Source organism: Rasamsonia emersonii, assembly GCF_000968595.1.
Source record: "Rasamsonia emersonii CBS 393.64 chromosome Unknown ctg1118621760087, whole genome shotgun sequence".
Lineage (NCBI taxonomy): Eukaryota > Fungi > Ascomycota > Eurotiomycetes > Eurotiales > Trichocomaceae > Rasamsonia > Rasamsonia emersonii.
The window spans coordinates 12,947-36,663 of record NW_013563200.1 but is presented as its reverse complement, the minus strand read 5'-3'; the positions used below and the strand labels follow the sequence as shown (position 1 = coordinate 36,663).

The 23,717-nt window shown below is 50.7% G+C and overlaps 6 protein-coding genes across 6 annotated transcripts; 3 read left to right on the top strand and 3 right to left on the bottom strand.

The window, feature by feature from the left end:
- Nucleotides 1–4,559: 4,559 nt before the first annotated feature.
- On the bottom strand, nucleotides 4,560–5,333 carry T310_3853 (uncharacterized protein; the record flags this gene model as incomplete). The annotated part of the gene is made up of 6 exons (XM_013473271.1): nucleotides 4,560–4,681; nucleotides 4,715–4,725; nucleotides 4,780–4,873; nucleotides 5,046–5,077; nucleotides 5,223–5,226; nucleotides 5,297–5,333. 6 exons carry the CDS (start codon nucleotides 5,331–5,333, stop codon nucleotides 4,560–4,562), a joined length of 300 nt encoding a protein of 99 aa, XP_013328725.1.
- A 464-nt stretch (nucleotides 5,334–5,797) lies between these two features.
- Nucleotides 5,798–6,256, top strand: T310_3852 (uncharacterized protein; the record flags this gene model as incomplete). Its single annotated transcript, XM_013473270.1, has 2 exons — nucleotides 5,798–5,899; nucleotides 5,984–6,256. The coding sequence occupies 2 exons, from the start codon at nucleotides 5,798–5,800 to the stop codon at nucleotides 6,254–6,256; spliced, it is 375 nt and encodes a 124-aa protein (XP_013328724.1).
- Nucleotides 6,257–6,413: 157 nt separating this feature from the next.
- T310_3851 (Transcriptional regulator PacG/VIB-1) lies at nucleotides 6,414–8,437 on the bottom strand (the record flags this gene model as incomplete). The annotated part of the gene is made up of 3 exons (XM_013473269.1): nucleotides 6,414–6,743; nucleotides 6,836–8,120; nucleotides 8,289–8,437. The coding sequence occupies 3 exons, from the start codon at nucleotides 8,435–8,437 to the stop codon at nucleotides 6,414–6,416; spliced, it is 1,764 nt and encodes a 587-aa protein (XP_013328723.1).
- Nucleotides 8,438–14,112: 5,675 nt separating this feature from the next.
- Nucleotides 14,113–17,259, bottom strand: T310_3850 (Beta-N-acetylglucosaminidase; the record flags this gene model as incomplete). The annotated part of the gene is made up of 4 exons (XM_013473268.1): nucleotides 14,113–14,226; nucleotides 14,340–16,858; nucleotides 16,922–17,040; nucleotides 17,210–17,259. 4 exons carry the CDS (start codon nucleotides 17,257–17,259, stop codon nucleotides 14,113–14,115), a joined length of 2,802 nt encoding a protein of 933 aa, XP_013328722.1.
- A 3,464-nt stretch (nucleotides 17,260–20,723) lies between these two features.
- On the top strand, nucleotides 20,724–21,918 carry T310_3849 (uncharacterized protein; the record flags this gene model as incomplete). The annotated part of the gene is made up of 5 exons (XM_013473267.1): nucleotides 20,724–20,797; nucleotides 21,076–21,196; nucleotides 21,308–21,319; nucleotides 21,431–21,505; nucleotides 21,589–21,918. The coding sequence occupies 5 exons, from the start codon at nucleotides 20,724–20,726 to the stop codon at nucleotides 21,916–21,918; spliced, it is 612 nt and encodes a 203-aa protein (XP_013328721.1).
- Nucleotides 21,919–22,586: 668 nt separating this feature from the next.
- T310_3848 (Glucosamine-6-phosphate deaminase) lies at nucleotides 22,587–23,495 on the top strand (the record flags this gene model as incomplete). The annotated part of the gene is made up of 2 exons (XM_013473266.1): nucleotides 22,587–22,589; nucleotides 22,644–23,495. 2 exons carry the CDS (start codon nucleotides 22,587–22,589, stop codon nucleotides 23,493–23,495), a joined length of 855 nt encoding a protein of 284 aa, XP_013328720.1.
- Nucleotides 23,496–23,717: the final 222 nt, after the last annotated feature.

The window sequence follows — 23,717 nt, the reverse complement described above, 5'->3', positions numbered from 1 at the left end:
CCATAGAAAAAAAAACTAATCCCTCTTGATGGGTCATATAATATGCTTCACAGGCTTGACGGGCTAACCCTGATTCCTTCAGGCTTGATGGCAGGATCAGGATCTATATCTTGGTTGATTTACTTTTCTTTCTCTCGAAATCTGCACATTGGTCGGTGATTTCGCAAGATCTTTTTGAACTACTTAGCATTTCACTACACATGACTTGCTTTCAGCTAGTCTCGCCCATGATCCTACGGCGACTGCACGACCTCTCGTGCTGTTATCCTCTCCGCATTCTCATGTCTTTATGGGCGTCTGGATCCGTCGAAAGTCCGGATTCCACTCTCTGTCGTCAAAGAAGAATTCTTTCCTCTTCTCCCACTTATCCCACGTCCGCGCTGGTAGACAGCCGAGGGTGCTGACCATCTCGCCGTGATATCATCGGGATCGTCGGCCCATACTTTGAAGAGGGGTGTCTGCCGAGAATTTCATAGAGAATCAGCACCAAGATCCACTCATGTGCTGCAGAAGTGATTTCTCATTAAAAATCCTCTGGTGGGAGTAGACTAGCAGGCGTGTGTAATGTCGCAGATTCTGCATCCTCTATCATAAATGACATGCCAACGTCTGAGATTTGGATTTTTGGCTCGATGACCTTGTTTGCAGCAATGACAGATTTATCGGAATGATAGCATGAGAAGGGGCTTTTTGGGCCAGAGGGGCTTGTCGACGCGTGAATAGGCACTCAAACCGTTTATACTTCTTCAACAGTCATAAAGTCAAAGTTTGCAACGCGCAGAAGAATCGTCCCATGCGCATGGTTTGAAATGAAGTGTAGAAGAATAGTCAAATACAGGCGTTTTACAGATGGCCACACTGTAGAAGTCGCCTTTGCTGAAGTCCTGCATCAACTTCGCAAGTGCATCGGCTGATGCCAAGTTGCATACCACACTGGTTCCATCAGAAATATGTTTATCCATTGAAGGAACGAAACTAAACACTTCGACATATTGAGGAAGTACATGTTGATTCTGGGGAGACTGCCTGGAAATTGGCTAATTTTATCACTAACGACTATCCAAAGCACTTCTGTCATAGCATAGCATCCATGTGGTCTGAACGATGATGAAGTCGAGTCGCAAGTGGACGAGCACGTGAGCAACTCTGCTGCACCAAACAGCGTTACCTCTCCTGCGTCCATGTCTTTCAACAGATCTCTGTTTATTAATGGTGGTGATAGTACGATTGTAAGCAGTGACAAACGATTCCTGAAGACGTATACTGTACCGTTGTAGGAAATATGCAGCAAATATCCATAGCAAACACAGCTAATCTCTCTCGATATGACATTGTTTTTGAAGTAAACGATGTTAGTACAATTTGCAGGGCTAGTGCAACTCGCAGAGCGTGTCTTAAATAACAATATCCTACAGAGTATATCGAGCTTATATCACCGAACCTCAGCATGATATTATCTTGACAGGGTATTCCTTTCGGAATCAACCAAGACTGAAAAAAAGAGTTCCCCTAAGAAACAGCCTTGAATAGTAGACACATTATAAATCAACTGCTTTAGCAAACCCTAGACGATAGCTAGCATATTTATAATCAGAAGATGTAATCTAGCAATTTAGTTAGGAATAGCAAACAGATGGATACCCCCAAGTTGAAGTTGAATCGGCGGCAGCGTGACTCGTAGGCAGGCCATTTGGAAATCCCAAGGATCCCAGGGTGATGGATGGGATGGCTGTGGGAAGAAGGTTAACCCTCTGGAAATCCTATAGGAAATAGGGAAAGAAAAAAAATCCCAGAAAATTAATTTCCATGGGAAAATAAAAATTTCTTAGGGTGTCCTTTCCATCCAAAAACAAAAATAGTGTGGGGAATAATCCACTAGGATTTCCATTTCCCCATGGATGGATGGAAGGGAAATCAAATCCCACGGAATTTCCTGTTCATGCGGCCAGTCTACGCCGCAACAAAGGAGACCGATCTCGATCCATTGGAAACAGATCAATTAATTGATTGATCCCATGTGATTTAGTATTCATAATCAGCCTTTTCCCACCTTTTTTGTACCTAAATTCATGCTCTTCACAGCTTGCGATGACAAAAATTCTTCAATCACATATAATAAAGCCTTTTTCTTTTCTTTTTTTTTTAAAAAAAAATAAAAAATAAAAAGGAAAAGGATTAATATATTGGATCCCTTAAACTAAACCATATTTCCTTATTTATAGATATCTAATCCGTAGTAATATACTACTCGAAGTATCTCTCCATCAGCAGTCACATCGATATTGCATTTATGCGACGTCTAAGTTTGCGTTTCTTTTTTTGTCCCCTTGTCCTTGTCGGAGATATCTGTGTGTGCTCAACACCCGTTGCTATTTGCAGAGAATCAAAGAAAGAGATTGGACAAAGACACGGGATCTATTGTTTGAACTTCTTCGTATGCTCATAGGCATAAATATGAGCTAAAGTCCTCCAGGAGGCTTTCTTCCTTGATTATTCCTGTACACTAGACTGCCTGTTCTGCTGATGGTCTATTTAGAAAATATGTATATCATAATATCTTATCGAGCTATTGATCATTTCTTTACTTAGTTATTTATATAAATAAATAATCCTTTCACCTTGAATTAAAAACTTTACATTCCCGGACTGTAGGCAGTACGTACTTCATTCCATACATATCTTCATCTATCTACGTATGTATCTATACAATTCATATAACAATAATGACAACAAATTCATACCTGATCTAGTTATATACTGTACGTACACGTTGCTATGCAGATTTCTTCCAGTCCAGTCCAGACCTAAATAAAATCTGTCAACATGAGAAGAAAACATAAGCAACACTGATCACAATGCGTTATGCTGTCAAACAAGTATGTCTAAGGAACAATGTTTCTTGTAAACTACCTAGCTAGCTACAGACAGTCCTTAGTGTAATAAAAGGGATTGTCCACGTTCTTCAATGATGGACCTTCCACACGTGTTGGGTGGAGGATCCGACTACGACTACATATGTACGGTATGACTGTTGATGTTGCTGCACGTGACAGAACACTTTTAGAAAAAAAAATAATTCAAGTCTCTCTCCCCCCAGAAGAAGTCCGAACAACTTGAAATAGTAATCTATGCAAAAAGTATGGTGTTGAAGATTTCTGCTCTCTCCCTCTTAAGACATACAGTAAATACATGTAAGTTTTTCTGCTGGCAAAACATCTCCCCTGTAACAATTATATCTCCTACTAGGCATCTAGTCCTGTCACCATCCACCATCCATCGCTGGCTATAAATATATACATACCTAGCTATAATTATATATTTACAATGCAACCATTCTTCCCTCATCACTATCTATCTATCTACAGATGTTCTTGTTCTAAAGAAACCCACCACCTTCCTCTCCATTATCCATCATATACATCCTGCCACAACGCCGTACTGCACCTTTATCGATGGGTCGACCACATGGACTCTCCATTCCCAGATCATAAATGGCTGATCCGTGATTATAGGTTAAAATCATGTGTATGGATAGTCCATCACATGTATATACATGTACGGAGATGGAGGAGGGTCCTTCCTTCTATCTTCATCAAGGATTACTCATAGTGAATGTATATAGATGCCATTAAGTCGCTAGAATATATGTATGTACAGTACATACATACATTGGCTATTATCCATTATCCATGTTCCACATCCATGTCCATGTGCTTGCTTGCTGAATTTAATCCGCCATATTATTCCAGAAATAATCAAATCAAACAATCAAATAAAATAATCAGATCAGATCAGATCAAAGCAAAGCAAAGCAAAGCAAAGCAAATAAATCAGCTCAAACACAACCCTTGCTTGTCTCTTTAACCATACTATTTCCTCCTTTCAATTCTTAAATCCCAAACAAATCTCAAATCAAATCCTTCTTTTCTAAAGAATTTTAAAGAAACTCCAAAAAAAAAGTTATAAAAAGGGGCCTTTTCCCACCAACTGACACTGACACTGACACCGACACCCTCGTATACATATACAAAAATGGGTTCGCTGTGTTGGTTGGTTATGCAACACATAACACATAACGCACAAGACATATGCCCATACATACACACATATGCATACACATACACAGATTGCATATACACACCTATGTTATTTATGTTGATGTCTGTAGTTAGTAAGTACTACCTAAGTATGCATGTAGAGGTAGATACGTAGAGTATGTACTGTACATACGCCAGGCCCAACAACAACAACGCGGCTCAATTCCGCAATTCCGCATTTTCTATTTCTGTCCCCAAGTATTTAATTATGTAACTACCTCACTACTGTACCTCACCAGCCTAAGTAAGTAAGCAACTAAATCTTCTAGAAAACCAGTAAACCAGTAAACCAGTCACTCAGTCACGCGTAAACGAGCAAATCCATCTTTCTTTCCAGAAAATAATTAATTCCGGTTGGTGGAAATTTAGATTTTACCTATTTATTTAGTTGGCTGGGGCTGATTAGATCATTCGAATATTCGGAAAGCAGCCGAAGTTTCTTTCATTAGATCGTTCGCTCATTTATATAACGTTCGGTTTCGGTTCGGTTTCGGGGGCCGAAGAGATGGATAATGGATCATGGAGGAGGTTGGTTAAGTTAGAGAAGTTGCGTAAGACGGGGGCGGAAATTTCCGCCCTCTCTTCTACATTAGGTACATATTTAACTAAGTACATACGTATACTATAACTATGATTATACTACACTATACTTTACTAAATATAGATTGATTGATCGACATACGTATCTACGTATAATATACCTAACTTAGCTACTGCGTACATTCTTTGTAGCTGCGTATAGTATAACTCAGTCAGTAATACAGTACTAAAAGTACCTAACTAAAGTAACTAAAGTAACTAACTAACTAAGTGACTATGTATGGGGGAATATATAATACATCCTTCAAGGTTTGTACAGTGCAGTACAGTACAGTACAGTACACGTCCTTCCTCTACCTACGACCTACCCTCAAGTGTGTATATATTACCCTGTAGGTATGTACATACATATGTACAGTACAGTACTCTGTAGTAGATAACTGCATGATAGTTAGGTACAGTACCTACCTACCTAGTAGCTACCTAGGTAGGTGTGTAGATGAGTACCCTCGACGCAACAAACCATGGGAACAACAATAACAGTTCCAACACAACAATAACCGTTCTAACAGTTCCACAATTTACCTACCTAGTAGCTAGCAGTACAGTACCTACCTAGCTAACTAACTAATTAACTAACTAGCGATCTACATACGCACGTAGACAAGCTTCTAGCGATTCTAGCGAGGCTTCCATGGTCTTCTTTTCTTTTTCTGATATTCTTTTCTTTTTCCTTTCTTTTGGCCCCTACCTGCTAACCTACCTACCCCAACCCAAACCATAGGTCTACGTAGGTATCCACCTGGTGCGTACTCCATTCTCCATTTAAACTCAAAAATCGCAAATTATTGAATTCTAACCATCCTTCAAGAACTAAGCTAAAACTACCTAAAAACCAACCTAATCCTAATCTTAATCTACTCTAATCTACCTAATTCTATTCTATTTCCCATTTTCTATTTATGTATACCTACTAGGGAACACTACACTACACTACCTACGTATGTACATACAAGTACGTGGATAGCTATGGGTCGAACTTGGGGGCTCTCGTCTCGGGGGATGGTTCCTTACTCAGTACTTAGTAGTAGGTAGTTATATAGTTTGACTTTGCGATGTGCATTATTCATGCATGCAGTATACTCCATACTTTGTACAGTATGTCCAAACAAGGTAGTAAATTGCGAGGTGCATCTGTGTGGATGGGTCATGTGACTGTTCCTACTGAGTATGGTCATGAGGACTTGACTCCTCTACAAGACGTAGGTAATTGAATTGTACACAAACTGACTCAGTTGATGGATGTAGTCATCATTCATGACATGCTATACTATATACCAGTGCAGCGGCGCAGCCACCCGTACAAACAGAACTCAACAAACACAACGCGTATAAACAGTGCCAAACAGAATCAACTATCGTACACGCACACCAGTGCAGATCCCATCCAGATAATTCCATCCCATGCACTTCCCAGATTAAGTACGAGAGTAAATGTTAAAAACATGCCGAGCAAAATCCCTCGCCCTCAACGCCAGCTTAACCGGTCCAATGATCCCTATCGCACCGCTGACGCTGTCGCAAACCACATGCGGGTATATCGTAGTCCATATGTATGACAAGCGTATATAACAAAGAACTCTTCTCTAGCACACGTCTTCCGCCGCAAAGTATCGGTTACTTCGACTGCGTGCCGCCATCAACTTGTAGTCCGACGGCATGTGCGTGTGGTGCACCACGTGCGGCCGGTACACCGCATCCACCGGCGCCTGCCAGTCATCCATGCTCAGCGGAAAATACTCGTACAGCAGATCCGCACTCTCGCTCGGGTACGGCAGCGACGAACTGAACGACGACGGCGGCGGGTGGAACGGCTGCTGCAGCGCCGCCGTCGTCGCTGGCGCTGTGAGCATCGGAACGGTCGTCGACGCTGCCCGGTTGGGCCGCGTTCGCGTCGGCGTCTGCGTCTGCGTCTGCGCCACCTTCTGCATCTTGGCCGGGGGTGCCTCCGCCGCGTCCGGACTCGACCGTTTTTGAGACGTCGTCGTTGCGGTGGTCGAACCGTTTGCGTCGGCCGTCGTCGTCGGATTGGCCGTACTGTTCTCGCTAGACGTCGTAGGCGATTCTTCTGCCGGTTTGGCTGGCGTCTTAAAGTCGTCCTCCGACAGGGACAGGGCGATCGGTGGCGCCGCACTCACACTCGGTTGATGCTTCAGCTGGCCGGGACTGGACTGTGGATAGACGGGCAGCCCGTTGGGCATGTTAGCAGGAGCAAAGGACGGCGTCGCTAGAGGACCCGCCGTGTTGGCTGGAGCCGGCATCTGCGTCCAATCCGCAGAAAAGGACGGCGACGACGATGACGGCGCCGGCGGGATGCCAGCCGCGTCAAACGGCCCCATCATCTGCGACATCTCCGGCGGCGAGCTGCTCTTGCTCGGGAGTTTTGCCGGAGCCGACGTCGCAACCGGCGTCTGGCTCGCTGGGTTGTCGCCGGCTGTCGTCGCAGCAGCGGCGGCGGCGGCAGCAGCAGCAGCGGCAGCCCGATTGGCAACATGCTGATTCTGATTCTTTCGTGACGAGGCCGCGCTGCTGCTCAAGGGCAGGTCCTTGCGCGACTGGAAGTTGCGAGGGCTTCGGCCACGCACGATGACAGGGCCCGAGTGCACCTCACAGATCGGGATCTTCGCGCCCGTCGACAGGGTCGCCACGACCTTGAGGCGGACAACAAAGTGTTGCTGCAGCTCCTTGCGGCGGCCGTTGTTGGCCGTCGCGATCCGGAATTGCAGTCGCTTCCAGGCGATGGGAAACGTCGCGTAGTCCGAATCCATGTCCTGGCCGGCGGCCATCGTGTCCAGCGGGATCGCCGGCGGCTCCTTCTCGGCCTTCTCCTCCGGCGCGGGCGGCGGCGCGTTCCCATTGCCGTTGGCAGCCGCGGCGGCCGGCGTCTTCCAGGGCACGGAGATGATCTTGACAGGGTTCCCCTCGACAGACTCGGTGGCGGAGACGGTGAGCTCCTGGGCGAGGATCGGGATCCGGTCGCCTTGGTCAGTCATGATGTAGCGCAAGTTGCGAGGCAGGGTGACGGAGCCGGTGATCTGGAACAGATTGCGGCGGTAGCAGGTCAACTCCGCCACCTGGGGCGGCGGCACCTCAGTAGGCGAGTTCGTCCAGGGCGATTCGGCCAGGAAGAACATGCCGTGCAGCTGGGCCGTCAGGGACAGCGACGTTCGTCGCAGCGAGTAGTCGAGCAGGGTGAAGCTGTAGATAGGCATGGAGAAGGAGAGCAAGCGGTGATTGTGGTCGACGGACGGTTCTGCCGGCGGCGGCTGCTGCTGTTGCTGCTGCTGCTGTTGTTGTTGCTCCGAGGAGAGCGACTCGAAGGGAGGCGCCATCACCTCCGGCGGGGGAAAGGCTTCCTCATAGGTGGAGAAGCGCCTCATGGGGGCTGCCATGCCGGGCTGCGAGAAGGCCAAGTCGTCACCGCTGTTACTCTCATTAGCCGTGGGTTCCTGTCATCGCCCAGCCCGTTCTATTCTGGGATCTTCATCCTTCGTCCGTGACACAAGGGGAGCCGTGCGCGCGCGAACACATGGACCCTGTGTCGCCTTCGGAGGCACCGAAGGCTCAGGACGGGCGGACGTGCGCACGCACCTGACAAAAGTCTCGGTATCGAAATTGGACCGCTGGTCTGGAAGGTCCATCGGAGCCATGGCGTTGAGGTAGTCGGTGCCCTGCATATTGCCGAGGGAAAGCGGGCTAGCCAGGTAGGAAGACATGGTCATGGTGTCGAAGCCCTCCATGGTGAGAGGGAGCGGGCTGACGGGCAGCCCTGGAAGACACGAGAGCGGGGAATGATGAAGACAGGACGGAGGATTGTCGGTTGTCGACGAGAGCCGGACGAGGGCGGTTCGTAGTCGTTCACTGAGGGGCAGCGACAGCGGACCTCATGCGCGACGACGACAGTATAGGCGAGCGTATTCCTCGACGAGGGTGGGGAGGAGGGTGTGGCAGGCGGATGAGGATATATACTGTTGACGTCGGGCACGAGGGTGAGCGAGGGGGGAAGAGAGCTGGCGGAAGAGGAGAGGGGAGAGAGAGGGCAGGTGGAGGAGGGACGAGATCTATGTATGTAGGTACCGCACCTCGTGTCCTAAGGACTAAAGTATGGCAGGACGTCGACGGCAAAAAGGGACGGCCGATGGGTCCAGCGCCGGGGGAAGCGAAATTAGGTGCGCGCAGCAGGAGCCAGAGCAGGAGGGACCGTTCGATAACAGCGAGACAGGCATGTGGGCGCAGGCGATAAAGGCAGCGGAGTCTGCAGCAGCAGCAGCAGCAGCAGCATTAGCATTCGCATTAGCATTGGCATTAGCATTAGGTTAGGTTAGTTAGGCAGGTTAGGGCAGGCAGGCCCGGAGTGGGTGCGGGATGCGGGCCAACCTCAGTCAGACGCGGCCAGCAGTCGGCTGGGCCGTTTCTCGTGTGGACCAGCCGGCTATAGGTACAGTACCTAAAGGCTGATGGTGATCCGGAGACGAGCGGATCCTGGGGCTGGGGCTGCTGGCAGGAAATACGCTCTCGCCTTTGGCTTCGTCTGGTCCCGGCGGGAAGGGAGCGGTGGGCTCGCTAACTCGGCAGGGCAGGACGCGCGCGGGTGGATCGGCTCAGACGAAAAGGCGCATCCACGGCTGTTCCTGGCTTGTCAGCCCTTGGAATCCTAATCCTTCTCTGTAGGCAATGCCAAAGTGCTGGCGCAAAAGGCAACGAGCTGCCAGGGGAGCTGAGCTGAGGGAGTCGCGCACATGCCAGGCGCGAATCAGCACTGGGCGCACCCTGGCCGCCACTCCGGGAGCGGCAGCAATGGACATACGCTGGCTAAGAATAACCAGAATACCAGATCCATGTCAGACTGGCCGCAAAAAAGAGGACCAGCAAGTGGGGGGAGCAGTGGACGGCCTGGCTGGGGGGCCATCCGATGAACGTGCTGGCAGCGAGGCCTGGGATGGAGTTGATCTGATACGGTGGGTAATCGGGGGGGAGGAAAAGCAGGCTGTAAGGATGACAGGCAGCTCATTCAATCCTATTCAATCCTGCATCCTCTGATCGGCCTCGAGGATTGCAGCGGAGAGGCCGTAATGCCTGTCGGAAGGAGCAAAAAGGAGTCGCTGATTCGCCACTGCTGGCTCGTGCAATTTGCCGCTGTCACGACCAGCTGACCAGCGTCTTGCACATGCTTTCTGTCTCCTGCACTGCTCTCGTGCGTATCTACAGTCCGTACTCTGGGGCCCAATGTCCACTGTCCCACTGGGCCCAGTCAAGGCTTCTTTCTTGCCTCCTGCCTGCCACCGCAAGACTTGCCCATCCGGGCGATTCTTTTCTCCTTGGCTCCCGCGGCCGGTCGACAGGCTAGACTACTCCAGGTCTAGAGCACTAGCCAGCCATTGCTCAAAGCGTCAACGGCAGCCTAAGAGCCCTCGCAACGTTGGACCGGCGCCACGAGCGATTGCCCCTCGTCGTCTGAAGACTCCTGATGCAGAAGCGTAAAAATTCCAACTACGCAGTCGGTAGTCTTCCTAGCCAGTGGGATTCCTAACCCTGCTGCGAGTGGAACCGTCGTCGGCATCGCTGGGCTTTTTAGAAGGTGTCACCCGCAGCAGGGGAGATGGCTGCTACCAGAAAACAGCAGAGAGATACTCCAATCACGAGATCACATGTCTTGCTCTCTCGCAGGGGCCTGCGAGCGATCCTAGATTGTTTCGGTGCCTGGAGCATGCTGCTCCTGCGACGGCACTGCAATTTGCTGACCCCGTCCGGCAGTGGCGTAGAGGAGGCATGCTCACGGACGGAGTGGCATCCCGATCGAGGATAAGCAGGAGGCTACTCTGCTGGCAATGTAGAAAATAAGTCGCATTAGCTGGGCTCCACCCCCAGGTTTGCTGGCCTTAGTGCCTGGTTCTTCCAGCAATCAGGGCCGGAAACCATTGCCGCGAACGCTGGTGGACCAGCCCGATCCCCCTCGCCCGTGGATCCGGTGTCTCCGAATCCGATGGCCCGTGGGCCTCGCAAATAATAATCCTCCGTGCTCCGGGTCGATAACAGAGCCCTCTGCTGTCCGCTAGCGATTCCTGTTATTCACGACAATCCACGAGACTCGTCCCCAAGCAACAATGCTCCTGACAGCTGTTCGAATCCTCTGCCAATCATTGGATCGCTTAGTGGGATTAGTCAGAATCCAGCCAGCGTATGTCTGTCAACCGTCTTTCGTAAGCACTATCGATCAAGTACTCCCCGCAATGGCACAACGGCCCCGTCTGCTTCTGGTCGCCTTCTCGTCTTCAAAGACCGGCAAAGTTTAGGAGGCTGAAGTCTCCCCACGGCCAATGCAGGCAAGAGGGGGGAGTCTCACGCTGGCGTTCGCCTCAATGCGGATCACGGCGATCGACGAATTGCCTGTTCCGTCGCTAGCGCGGAGCAAGCCTCTTGTCAGCGATCGGGCGGTCCCGTGGCTGCTGCCGACCACTCACGGGCGAGAACAGCCCCAGCCCAGCGAGGGCCAGGCGGGGAGTTTCGCTCGCTTGCGGTTAAGACCGGCTGGCCGTGGCCATGTCCAGCGTCTCTACGAGTCTGCTGCTCTGCTCGCCTTCTCCAGCAGGGTCAGATGGCCGAATCAGGCCGGCCCCCTCTGCTGGGCAAGCAGGACCAACCAAAGCTTGGGCCCAGCTGCGGTCTGTGGCGAATCTACACGAAAAACGGCCCAGCCCAAAAAGACAAAAAAAAAAAAAGTAAAGTAAAAGAAGAAAGGCGGATATCAGCCACAAAACGGGTGCCAATCTGAAGAGGCTTGTGGCCGGTGCCGATCATTGCCCGGACTGGCGCCATGCCGCTAGAAAGCCTAGAATAGCCTGTGCCTGTCGTGAGGCCCACGGAGATAACGATCGAGATCAATCACAGTCAAGTCGTGTATCCGCAAGGCTGATTGGGGGATGCCCTGTGGTTCCTGAACGATCAATCACCACGCCGGAGACCGCCGACAAAAGGCGTCTGCGACTGCTGACTGGCTCAGGGCCTGCTCCAGCGATGCTCCTGTGTAATCAGCAGACAGCCGTTCGATTCGCCAATATTCTCCGAGAGAAAATTAGCTCTCGTCACTAGCAGCAGCCAAGTCCCCCATGACTAATCATCCTGCTGGATTTTAGCGATAGCAGACCAGTCTCGAACGAGCATAGCGGGGCCGGAAGGATTCCTGCGTCTTGCCACAAACATCAAAGTGCCCGCCAACGGCCGATAAACAGGTCTCAGTTGGGCTCTGAGTGCTTCATCCTTCATCCGTATACTCCGTAGACATTGGCCCCTTCCCCCTAATGACGTTGTTTTCAAACTTCTTTCTGGGGGAGTTTACTCTGGTCGAGGAGTCAAGGTTAAGCACAATAACGCCACAATCAGGGGCAAGATGGGTCGAGCGAGACGAAACAAGACAAAAAGAAACCATGATGCAATCAATGCATACCCTCAATGTTGGTCTCTCTCTGGATACGACCAAATCATAATCCCGATCAGGCAGCACACGGTCCAATCCCTGTAGTCTGTACATTTTCTTTCATGTGAAAGTGGCCTGTCGAACAATCGCAGCACCGTGCGTCCTGTACGGCATGCTTGCATCGATTGCATGCGTTCGTACTCCTCGTACCTTGCAATCGCGCTGTCGAGGACGGCAACAGCAGCATCATTCGCCAATGGACACCCGGCGGTTTGAATTGACACCACGATCGACACGCCGTTATCCCCGTCATCGAAGTCAAAAACGGGTGCTAGTTGCATCCCTTACATACGCAGTCTCCGTATTGATGCAGGTCATTCTTTCTGTCGACAAGCGCGGCGATCTGATTTTGAATCAGCCTTTCAGACCGGACGGGACCTGCATCTTGGATGCACGTCAGACGGAATGTGTGTATATTCATATCACCATTTTTGGGCTTGGGACTTGTTCCGCAGCCGTGACTGCTTTGCTCAGGAACCACCAATAACACTGCCTTCCGACGGAATCCTTCTCGAATAGACTCTCGAGTAAGGACCATAGTCTTGAGCATTGTCCGCGGTACCATGGGCACTGACCCGATGGCGGCCCGTATTCAGCAATTAACCTGTCTTGGACATGCGAACTTGCGCCTCGTTTTCTTTAAACCTAATTCCAAAGACAGCAGTCATTAAGAATCACAATGGAAGTGCGGTTCCTTCTTCCTCAATAATATTATTAATGACTGACACGGTGTCGGTAGTTGTGAGTGAGACGGGATAAAAAAAGAAACGCGTGAAACAGACCCCGGTTCAGGCCCCTGTTTCAGGTTTCCTAATCAAGTTCAAAACAGGCTGCTAGCCCGTTCCTGCTCTGTCAGGTCGACGATCACTGCGATCACCCATACGACTGTCGATCCGCCGAGACTGCCAATTGCCTTGCGGGGAAATGCCCGGGCCGAAACTTCATCGACCGGAAGCAAGTTTGGCTCCGACGCTCCGTGTCCCGAAAGGAACAAGTCCAGAGTCTGAAAGAAAAGAGGGGGATCGCGCCCCCCAGCCCACTTACACTCTCCCGATCCAGTTAGTCAGGTGAAGTTAGTTCGCTCTCGTTTGGGGAGATACGCAGTCGGACCGTCGGAGGATTCTCGTTAGGATCAACTCTCTGGATGCTGTGGCTTATCGCGCCAACCGTCAAGCAGCACCGAACAACTGAATTGGCGCTAAATCCGCGTCCCTTGACAAATCCTTTCGCAATCGATACTGCGTACTGGATACTGAGTTAGGTATACAGAACGTGAGGCGTCTTTCTAGTTGAACAGCGTAAACTACTTCGCGACTAGCGCGCTTCCTTCCCAGCAGATGATCCGCAGCGATCCCCTTCTTAGTCGACTGGTGCCTGGTACTGTTCTTTTATCTCGACAGAGATGCCGTTTCTATACAGAGCACAGGATCTGACTGATTTCATGCCAGACACACGACCCCGCTGGTTCGGGAATCCTGGCAAATTGAGTCATTTCACGCGTTGCTCACGCACAGGTTACCAAAAAAGATAACGTCTCGGTTGTTGAAAAGGAGAGAATGTCGAACGGACCGGGTGTCTTGTCCCCCGCGATTGGCATTTCGGCCCCTCAAAAACTCGAGCGTATACCGCCCCAATTTGCCCCAAACAGCATATATATACTAGTCAAAAAATGGAAGAAACAAAACACCAAAAAAAAGATTTTAGGTTCCGACGGACAACAGACCCAATGCCGAATGCCGAAGAAAATGCAAGCGCTCCAAAGGGATATCAATGCGGTGACATATACAGCGCCCAAAATTACCAACATTCGAAACACGCTCCAATATTACCGGACATGCCCGACAAGTCCCAAAAGGTGATAAGAGCACGGCAGTAACAAGGGTTGGTCTCGCAGATCTCAAGCAACATTACGCCTTTTGTGGAAGGTATCGCCATCATCTTCTAAGCTGGCGGTATCAGCTTCCAGGTGGCTGCATCGCAAGTCACTTCCTCGAAGCTGTGGAGTACTCCGAAGCCCATCGCGGATAGGCTGTCAAAGTTTCCATCGCCGTCCACCTGTGGCAAAAGGAAAAAATCTCAATTAGGATACATGTCCGAAAAAGCGGGGAAGACAATCAACAAGGAGATAAGGGAAAAAAAAGAGATAAGACGGGACAAGGAAAACTTACACAGTCGAGGATCAGCACATCCGCGCCTTGCTTGCGGATTTGTTTGATCCCCAGCAGGATCAATCCCTGCATCAAGGTGGCATACTCCCCCACAGACGGAGAGATCACCGGTGAGGAGATGCCTCCTGCTGCCGCCGCCGCATTGATCTCCTTCAATGCGGGTACGTACTCGGCCAAGGCAGATTGACTGTTGTAGACTACAACACTTCCCAGAATAGAGCCGTCCTCAGGTCGCTTCGCACGGATGACCCCAGAATGGGGTGCGCCGTTCAAGGCAAGCTTGTAGATCTCCATCACGCCCTGGCGGGAGTTGGTCTTCACATGATCGAGGATCGAATCCGCATAGTCCCATCCGTAGACGAGGTCATAGTCCACCTCCGCACTCTGCAGGCTCTTGGCCAATCCTTCCGGAGGCACCCACGTCGAGAGAGAACGCAGCACCACACTGCAGACGGGTCGCGACAGGGCCGTGTTCCAGCCCAAGTTTGCGAACCATTGCCGGAGCTTCTTACGTTCCACTGGATTTGCCGTGGGGATGCCCAAGTAGACGCTGGGGAGACGAGAGCCCAGCTGAAATCGCTTCACGCCTTTCCGTTGCAGCAGGGTTCGGATTGCACGGTTGTGCAACGAGTGCCCGATTGACAGTTTGCGTCGGCTCGGGTCGACGATTAGCGCGCCGATGACGCCCGTGTTGGTGGATCGGAAGAAGTATGTCGAACAGAAGCCGTAGAGAGCGTGCGTTGTGCTGTTGCGCACCACAAAGTGTGCCTCCTCGACGTCGTCGCTACGCAGCAGGAAGCTGTTCGACGAAACACCGGCCAACTCGGACCGTTGGGCTTGCGAGCAGTCCTCTCGGACGGCATCCAGAAGAGCATCGAGGGCCTCTGAATCGCGTTCCTCGTTAAAGCTCTCGACTAGCCAGTGCTGTCGGGATTGGTGGAGTTTTTGACTGCGGCTGATACTGCCGGGCAGCGACCCGGTCGGGGTCAACTCTCCATAGAGCACCTTGACCAGCGCCTGCAGCGCGGTCTCTGTGAAATCGTAGGTGCAGATGTACGTCCCAATCGATTGATCCATGGCAAAATCGTACGGCGAGCTCACAGAGACCACGATGAGAGGCTTCTCACGTCGCTCACCCGTTTGGGAGAATTGGGCTTTGCAGATCATCGATACATGCTTGGTGAAGCCGTTCTGGTAGAGATTCCGGTTGGCGTCTGCGGTGACGACGATGACCGCGCTGGCACGATCGATTAGACTCTCGTGAATCGGGCGGACGCCGGTAGAGGTATAGGAGGTATGGAGCACACGGCCAATTCGCTGCCGGGCGAGAGATCGCCCAAATTCTCGAAAGACGCACTCGACGCTCATGATCGAAGCACCCTTCTCCCACGCCATGGAATCTGGCGAGGCGCTCATATTATCAACCACAGAGCGGGAGACGGCCGAGGCGGGGAGGGGCTTCACCAACGGCGTCAGGAGTAGTAGTTCCTCGTCGGGTTCGAGAATGCTGGGCAGCGGCAGCAGGTTGTTCTTGTCCCGGACGAGGGTGATGGAACTATTATAAGCGCGCGTGGAGAGGGCGGTATGCGACGGTTGCATTTTGGTTAAGGAGGGAATTCCCCCCGGATTCAATGCCTGCTCCCAGGAGGTACAGCGGGCCTTCATCGCCAGCACACGTCGGAGCGACTGCTCGATACGGGCGCGGCTGATGATGCCGTTCTCGACCCCGAGCTTCAAGCCATTGAAGGCCTCTTGCTGGATGGGGTACGAGCGGCACAGGAGGATCACATCACAACCAGCCTTCATGGCCATCACGGTCCCGCCGCCGACACCGATGTTGTGCGTCAGAGCTTCCATCTCGAGACACTCGGACACGACGACACCACCAAACTGGAGGTCTTTCCGCAACAAATCATCGACCACCTGCTCAGAGAGACAGGCGTGCATCACATTGACCCCCGCGGAGGACATGGCGACACCGCCCACCATCATGGCATCCAGGCCATTCGCGATGGCATTGCGGAAGGGTACCAGGGCGCTCAGGCTCAGTTGCTCGAGCGACTCGGTGATAATAGGGACGTCTGTTTGCGAGCCGATGAACTCCAGGTTGCCATAGGATGGAAAATGTTTTCCACAGGTGACCAGACCCGCTTCTTGGTATCCCTTCATAAACTCGACCCCATACTGGGACACTTCTTGGGGGTCATCGCCACTGGTGCGGACGCCCAAGGGCTGATTCCGAACGTTGGTCAGGACGTCGAGGACGGGGCCCATGATCCAATTGACCCCGACGGCCTTAAGCTCCTGTGCGGTGGCCGAGGCGACCTCGCGGGCCAATTGTTTGGACCCGGTCGCGGCGATTCCCATGGCGCTGGGGAACTGGCGGATATAGATCTCGTCAAAAAGACTGTTGACACCGCCATTCTCTTGATCGATAGCAATCAACAGAGGCACGGGATGGCCAGCATCCCGCGCAATTGTCTGCAACTCCAGGACCAGCCGTGTTGCATCTTCCGCGGCTGTAGTTTCCGCAGTTAGCATCCCTCGACCCGGTAGTTCATGAGGTCTCGTCTAGCACATACATTTAAGGTTCTTGGCAGTCAGAAGGACAGCTCCCACATGGTAGTCTTCAATGAGAGATCGGATCTGGCGATCGACAGTGGTACCATCAAAACCCATCATGAAGAGCTGACCCATCTGCCTGTAAAGTCACAACGCACGCCATGGTCAGCGACAGTATTCTTCAAGAGACGACACAGTTCACAGGGTCCAAGGTGGAGAGGTATGTCTCGCAATGGGACAAGACATGGGAGGATCAAATAGCGAGACGCAAGCTATTGGCATTGCGCCAAGACAAAGGACCAGCTCACCTGTCCAGATTGTCCCAGACGGGAGGCAGCGGATCCTCCTTCGGGGCCATGATGGCCCTGAGCGAGGAATGCCAGCTCTCACCGATAACCCCGTGAAGCAGTCAGGCCAGCGGTCAGTAGGGTCGTCCAGAACGGTCGAGGCAGATAAGAGGACTGGGAAAGTGGGAAGAAGGCGCGGCTGTGGATGGCTGGCGTCGCAAACAGTGTGGTCGTACAGAGAAGGAGCTGGGAAACCAAGCTTTCCGTGGTGTAGCTGAAGCTGGGAGGATGATTGAATGCAATACCGGTGCAGCTCAGTGGCGGAATAGATAAGAAGACGTATTTAAGCTACTGGTCCCTGCGCAGGGAGGAGCAGTGAGCAGGAGAGCGAGAATCGACAGAAGATGCTCCTGAAGGAACTAGACATGTCCAGCCACGCGCGGGCGAGCAGGACAAGCGGAGACTGTCGCGGGAGTCAGTTCGCATCGCACGAGGGGTTTGGGACAGACAGAGGAGAGCAGACCAGCGAGAATAATCGGGACGAAGACCAGCGGAGCGGAGGGGAAGAGCGCGTTCCTTCCCTGCAGCTCGCAATCGGGAAGGAACAAACAAGGAAGGGGCGAGCAACGGGGATGGCAGCGAAGGAGCTCACGTGTGGGCGGGCGGGCGCCGATAAGCGGACGAGCAGTGTTGGGGCTCCGGCGATAAGGCAGATTACGCGCGGCGGGCTAACTCTGCCGCTTGTGCCTTTGCGGAATGGCGTCGGGGCGGCCGGAGCATGGCAACCCCGGACGGCAGTCATGCCGGTGGAGCCTCCCCGGGAGAGGAGCAGAAACACAGCATCGGTTGATTGTGTGAATTGCACGAATTATTATTTTCTGCATATTTCCCAGCATCGAGCAAAACAATAACGGGCATATCTACCTGGCAAGTAAACCTTTGCAGCCTGCGCTGTTCAGCCTGATGGTTGCTCGATATGCGTCGGATAGGCGGGCGCTTTGACCAAGAACTGCATGGACTAGAGCGTTTCAATGCGGGGATGAGCCCGAACGGGCCAGTCAGTGCGCGTGGAATCGACGGCTCTGCGTAGTCCAGCCTCGGGATATTGCTGTCTTTTGATTTGATGCACAGGCATGCATAAGGGATGCACGATATGACAGGCAGAGCCATATCTTTGTTACGAGTACAGCAACCGCAGTGATCAGGAGGTCTACGGAGTACTACTCATCCTTTGGATATAGCAGTCCATATATCAGTCTTGAATGCAGCTAGTCGTCTGGCTGATGAGAGTGTATATATATATATATCCTGGAATGGATTGTTTTGCATTAAATAATATTTAATATCTTCATGCTGCTCCCAGCCACCTGATTTTAGGGGATGGTCATATGCTTCTATGGCCCTCGTGAACTTTTTTTTTATTAATAAACCAGCATATTATCCCGTGAATGTATCCATACGTCGTGGAAATAGTATCCGCAGAAATCCATTGATATAGGCAATGTTGACCAAAAAAGGAAAATGTAATTCGATCATTCGATCTACAGGAACAGTCTATCTCATACTCAAGCATCTCCTGACCGGAAAAATGATTGCAGTATTAAAAAGGCAGTATAAATACATTCCTTTATTGTGGAAGTCATGCTGGCAGAATGCAAAGCGAATGCACAACTATGGATAGTGGCATAGCTGTAATTGATATAATAACACTCATCACCATCTTCGACCTGCAGTAGAGCAACCATGTGTGGAGAATACAGTGCAGATCTCTAATGGAATCTGCACACAAGTATTTATATATTTCAGAGATAAAGATGGGAGTGTACCGTTAATTTGAACCCAAGCCATTACTACGGGACTCTTGTCGAATCAGTCCTAGTTGAGCAGATCAGAGCAAATAGTAGAATAAAACAATCCACGGCCACACTGACAGGACACATTCAAGATTCTTATCGAGGAGACCATTTTTGAGCATATCCACTATGTATGTACAGCACAGTACATACATACTGTATAATAGCGATGAGTCTGCTGAATATGATCAGCACAGTAAGATATTTTAGCGTCAACCACGAAACCGGGGTTCGTAACAAGTACACTCTGTTCGTAAACGTACCCAATTTTGTGGTCAAGTCACAAGGGCTAAAGGGATGAGGGTTGCGGCTAACCGCAAGAGCACCCCGATATCGGACAGGGGAGCTGAACTATTATAACTGCATGATCTACCCTAGTCCATCAGATGATAACAGCTTGACAAGAAAATAGATAGGGATTTGCTTTCCTCTGCTCTGTCCAATAGAGTATCTAAGGTCTATCAACGATATAATATTGTTCGCAGATTGAACATTTCTCTCAAAGGATAACAGTCTCCTTTAGCAACATATCTCAAGAAACAAAATTAGAGGATACAGCATTACAGTTACCTGATAATGCCCATTTTCGTCATGGTGAAACAGCTAATAGTAGATCTTCAAGAACGGTTAGACCACAATTTCTACTTAATTCCCCTCCCAACAATTCGGTTAGACTGCTAGGAACGTAACCTAATGCAGTACGGTCCTCCAATCAAAGTGTCGAGTCTTTCTTCTCCAGAATTGCATACTGGGAATGTTAGAAGCCGTCAATTGATGATTTGTACACTTTTTTTTGTTGCAAAAGGTTAATGTCATTTAGAGATGTCTACACTGACTGATTATGGAAAACCCCTAGAGAAAAAAAATAAAATCACCTATCTTAGAAGTGTCTTATGAAGCTTCATTTTTGCCCCAAGCGGCTGAATTGAACCACCACTTCTCGTAATGCACCATCCTCAATCAGAGATTGAAGATGAAGCTCTTGTATTTCTATCAAATACACTCACCAGCCTATTAGAAAGAAAGAAAGAAAGAAAAGAATAACGCAACCAAAAAAGCAATGCCGTGGCATTCGCTTCTTAGCAAACTCTGCTACATGTTCTACAATGGGTAACCCTTCTTAGAGGCCAGCCATTGGAGGATCATATATATAATACGTTTTCCATCGCAAAATTATCAAAAAAATCTTATATAACGGCTGTATGACACTTTGTAAAACCGATGATAACCGAGACTACTGAATCTACGAACGTATTGTCCTTTCTGGCGTGTGGTATGCTTCCCTGCAATCCACACTTAGGCTATATAAATCAACGCTCATCACTGTCCTGTATCTGTAATCTCTATCTGAATCTCAATTAAGACTACTGGACGACATGATGATGGATAGGTATATACCCACTACCATCTATCTGTTACCGCAATACTACAACTTATGTCCTTCTACTATTCCTTCATATGTACTGATCCTCGATTAGTTATGGCACCTGATTAGTGGATCATCAATCACGCTTTGATTTGGTGAAGATAAATGGGTCCTGAGCGAGCAGTAGTCTCTATCCCTCAAACGAGTGATATAGAGCTATCTGCCCGCCTTATCAGGAAACGATAAATGGCACTTCTAACACACCCTAATGCATGGGATGGCATATGCATGTCGATCTGTTGTCAAGGTCATCACGATGCATTATCAGGACCCTTCACTAGCACTGAGAGATAACAAGGATGCAGATAAGCAGGTGGTGATATTTATCAAGTAGGTCTTCTAGATAGAGTACAATTGTTTTAAGTCACATGACTTCCTCATGGCACCTACCTAATCGATCTCCCCGTGACGTCGGATCCAACGTCACGGCCATCCAATACCACCGTTGCAGCAGGCCCCACCTCCCACGTTACGCCGACTTGTCCGGGTTCGCCGATACCTTTTTCCGGATGTAACATGGCACTTGGACTGCTTTGAAATTGAATGATACGGAGATGAATCACTGGAGGAAAGTAACCTCAATTCATCTCACCACATACCCCATACAGGACCCGGTGTGACTCGTCGCTGACTCAGGACGACAGATATGAGGATCAGCGCCATGCGCAGCGCTCGCCGGTTCCGTCGGGGAACCATCCGTACAAACCCCGTACGGAACGTGACGGGCCGGTAAGAGCGATTACACAACGGCCGTAATTAATACCACCCAGTACGGTCATTGTCAAACGTCCTGGAAACAGCATTGCTAGAGATGTGCTCAACAGGTAGATATTGTTGCAGGTATCTACAGTAGTAAGTATCCTTATAAACAGTGACAGTCCTCGTTCTTCTCAGATTTTGCCCTCTTCTGCTGTATGGAGGACCTTGTCTTGGTAACTATAAGCTTTGCCAAGAGTATGATAGCTACTCCCCGACGCATCCGGCAGGATACAATGTTCCATGTCTTTGACTGGGCATATGCACCCAGGAGCCATTCCTGTACGTCGAACCGCATAATTTTTATTCTAGCAAACAATCCAGATTAATGATTCATGTCAATTAATTGATTGTGTTCAAGATAGTATTCACCTAGATTTGTTCTGCCCATGAGTAATACATACTCTCCTCCGTACTACGCGATGGGGCAGTCCCGAACCGGTAACCGTCAACCCACCGCGCCACCCGATGACATACAGCCATATCGATGGAGCCGTTGCAACGGATGCTCTCTCCATGCCACCTGGGGGACACATCTCGAAGCTCTGCCAGCTCACATGGCCGGGCGAGCTGGGGCGGCAGCAAGCTCATTTCCTGCCGTCAATGTAGTACTGCACGGTCCTACGGAGTATGTAGCCGGTCCTGTCCGACCCAGCAAGCTCAACCGTACAATCCAAGTGGCCACTGGACAGTAGCAGTAGAGAATGGCCTGGATGACTGGCTGAGAGCCTCTGGTGTCTGGCAGAGAGGGAGAGTGGCCCAAGCTGCAAGGAAATTCACGCGCAACTCTGGAACTGCAGGTCCTTCCATTCTTATCACCTCTGCTCTTCCTTCCTCTGTCACTTCTCCTCTCTCCCAGATTCCAATCTACCGTCTAGCTCTCTGCTTAGTAGCTAGTGGCTATTAACACGATCGTTGTCCATCACCTCCTGGTCCTCCCTCTGTGAGCCCGCTGATTCTTCGCTGTCACTTCTGACGCGTTAATTAAGCTCAACCGGTGACGTCGTCACCTCGCGTCCCGCCAACATGTGAGCTCCGATCGTCACCCTCTTCAGTCCTCGATTCACAAGCAAAAAGGAGATCGCATGCTGACCATGCTGCAGGAGAGTCATCATCAGGGAAGACCCTCAGGGTGTCTCCGAATACATTGCTGAGTATATCATCAGTATGTCTGCCGTACGGGTTTCTAGCATGCAAGTACTGATTTCAATAAATCAGGCCGGATCAAAGCCTTTAATCCACCCCCGAGAAGCCCTTCGTGCTGGGCCTTCCCACCGGCAGCAGTCCTGAGATCATCTATCGCATCCTCGTCCAGCGATACAAGGCGGGCGAGATCTCGTTTCGCAATGTCGTGACCTTCAATATGGTATATACTCTCCACCAGACCACTACGTCAGTCAAGCTTTGCTGACGTCGACAGGATGAATACGTGGGCCTGCCCCGGGACCACCCAGAGTCGTACCACAGCTTCATGTACAAGCACTTCTTCTCCCACGTCGACATTCCTCCCGAGAACATCAACATTCTCGATGGCAACGCGCCCGACCTGGCCGCTGAATGCGCCGCCTACGAGGCTAAGATTGCGCGAGTGGGCGGGATTGAATTGTTCCTTGGAGGAGTCGGTCCTGACGGGCACATCGCCTTTAACGAGCCTGGGTCCTCGCTGACCAGCCGGACCCGCGTCAAGACGCTCGCCTACGACACGATCCTGGCCAACTCGCGATTCTTCGACAACGACGTGAACAAGGTGCCGCGGATGGCGCTGACGGTGGGCATCCAGACCATCATGGACGCGCGCGAGGTGGTAATTGTGGTTACGGGCTCTCACAAGGCGCTGGCCCTGCATCACGGAATCGAGGGAGGTGTCAACCACATGTGGACACTGTCGGCGCTGCAGCTGCACCCGCACCCGCTCATTGTGGCGGACCGTGATGCGACGATGGAGCTGAAGGTCAAGACGGTCAAATACTTTGAGTCGATCGAGCAGGCGGGCACGGATGCTCGGACCCAGGGACCTCCGCTGGTGTATCGACCCAGGACATACGTTCCGGCGCCTCTGGGGGCTGCTGTCGTCAAGCCACCGCAGGCGCCGAGCAAGGTTCCGAAAGACCTGAAGATCGATACGGAGCTGCACCGGTCGATGGAGGAGGACGAGCTGACGCCGGACAGCATGTCGTCGCGAATGGTCGACTCTGGGATTGGGGGGTTGGACGCTGCTCTGAAGGGAGATATGTTTTTTGACCGGATGGGATCGAGGGTTGCCACTGCGTAGAACAGAACACACTGGGCTGACTGAGTAAACTGGTGGTGGATTAAATTTGTTGATCTTCCTTTTTTTTATTCTTTCTCTTCGAGCGATCGGTGCAGGCAGGACATAGCATGGTTTTACTTCATTTTCATTTTCATTTGCCTTTATACCAGCGAGATGCCTTCGTTACGTTGATGTGATCTACTTGATGAGCAGAGCAGAGCTAGACTTTAGCGACCTATGTAC